Here is a 1,495-nt window from a genome sequence, read left to right as displayed (position 1 = left end):
TTAAGAATGCAAAATCACAATCATTCTTACATTTGACGCAGCAATTTGTAGAGAATATCCAATTTTACAGAAAAAGAACAACACCATTGAATTCGTCAGAAAAAATTGAGCAGATAAACAATTTTTTGAGAAAAATTTCATCCATGAACGTTCAAACTGGAAAAAAGGTCGGTCGATGCCTTCGACCACTGTAAGCTCGGTAATTTGCAGGAAATATGCATATTTGCCTCACACCAAAATCAAATCTTTAATTGTTAGTGGCATTTCCAAAAATTGGAACATCGACTCGAACAAATGCAGTTGATATTGTTTTCCAACAACATCAACTACAATTTATTCGCGTCGATGTTCCCGATCGGCGCGTTCTTCATTGACCTTAGCTTGTCGTTGGGTCATGCGACTCTGCAACTTACGTTCAAAGCGCCTTTCTTCACGCACCGCAGCATGACGGACATCAAGTCCGTAGCTGCTTTCTTGACGGCTTCAGCAGCTCCGTCGATAAACTTGTCGATCGATCGGCGTTTCTTGGCAACATAGAATTGCATTCCTCCTTCTGGCGTGGTACGTTTCCGTTGTTGACTCAGGTTGCGTAACGTTAACGCGATCGCATCCAACCCAGTGAAGCTTGGACGCTCATCACGTACCCGTGGCACTTCTGGAACGGATTGTTCCAGTTCGCTTGGACCTAAACGGAGATGTCACTACACATCAAATTATATAACATTGCATGTACCGGACGTTTGGGCATCCAATTCTTCGACGCCGTCATAGTTGTCGTCCACGCTAAGGACTACAGCGTCTGCATCAATGTGTCGACTGATGCGTTTGCCACGAACAACGTCATGGGGGCATGACAGATCACCTGTTGGCTAGGGGTGAACTAGGCGAACTAACAAGTTTCAAGGCGTCGACATCGCGAACTGGATACGGGCCAGAGTTATTAGCTGGTTCAACTCTGACCCACGCATTTCGTCCTTCGGGTAGGACCGCTTCGAAGTGATCCAGCATCAACAATCCAGGGCACCACCCCTTTCCTCTTCCTCCCTTGGACATCAATTTGAAAGTGACGGCTCACCAGCCAACCTCATGTACATGTACACAAGAACCCGTTTGTTATAGTATTATTATGCAGCATGAATGCGAGCGACCTGTTACGACGGATTTTAAGGGACACTGAAGTTTTGACACCACTCACTGGCGGCGACGGCTTTGCACGATCGGTGGGTTCCCTGCCTTTCACTAAAGAGGCCATGAGGGCCAGGAGAGGTTTGTATTGGGAAGGGACTTTAGACGGTTGGTCGCCGGTGACGACCAGTCATACAGTCGTCTCGTCGTTGTGCATGTCGACTCCGGTTGTAGCTGGCTTCGCTAAAGCCCGAGTCAAGAAGAAGGTTGCGAGAAGTCTTACGGTCTGACGTTGTGAAGGAACTCGGTGCGGCATTCAACAATGACGTCGCTCAATAAATGGAGTTTGGTCCGTTGCCTACACTGTAGA

The 1,495-nt window shown here is 47.3% G+C and overlaps 1 protein-coding gene across 1 annotated transcript; it reads right to left on the bottom strand.

Moving 5' to 3' along the window:
• Window positions 1–392: 392 nt before the first annotated feature.
• H257_16023 (hypothetical protein) lies at window positions 393–844 on the bottom strand (the record flags this gene model as incomplete). Its single annotated transcript, XM_009844345.1, has 3 exons — window positions 393–685; window positions 734–783; window positions 840–844. The coding sequence occupies 3 exons, from the start codon at window positions 842–844 to the stop codon at window positions 393–395; spliced, it is 348 nt and encodes a 115-aa protein (XP_009842647.1).
• Between the last annotated feature and the right edge of the window lie 651 nt (window positions 845–1,495).

The sequence above is a fragment of the Aphanomyces astaci genome (assembly GCF_000520075.1).
Source record: "Aphanomyces astaci strain APO3 unplaced genomic scaffold supercont1.78, whole genome shotgun sequence".
NCBI classification, from domain to species: Eukaryota; Oomycota; class Saprolegniomycetes; order Saprolegniales; family Verrucalvaceae; genus Aphanomyces; species Aphanomyces astaci.
The sequence above is the reverse complement of the archived record's forward strand: the minus strand, read 5'-3'. Positions and strand labels throughout refer to the sequence as shown.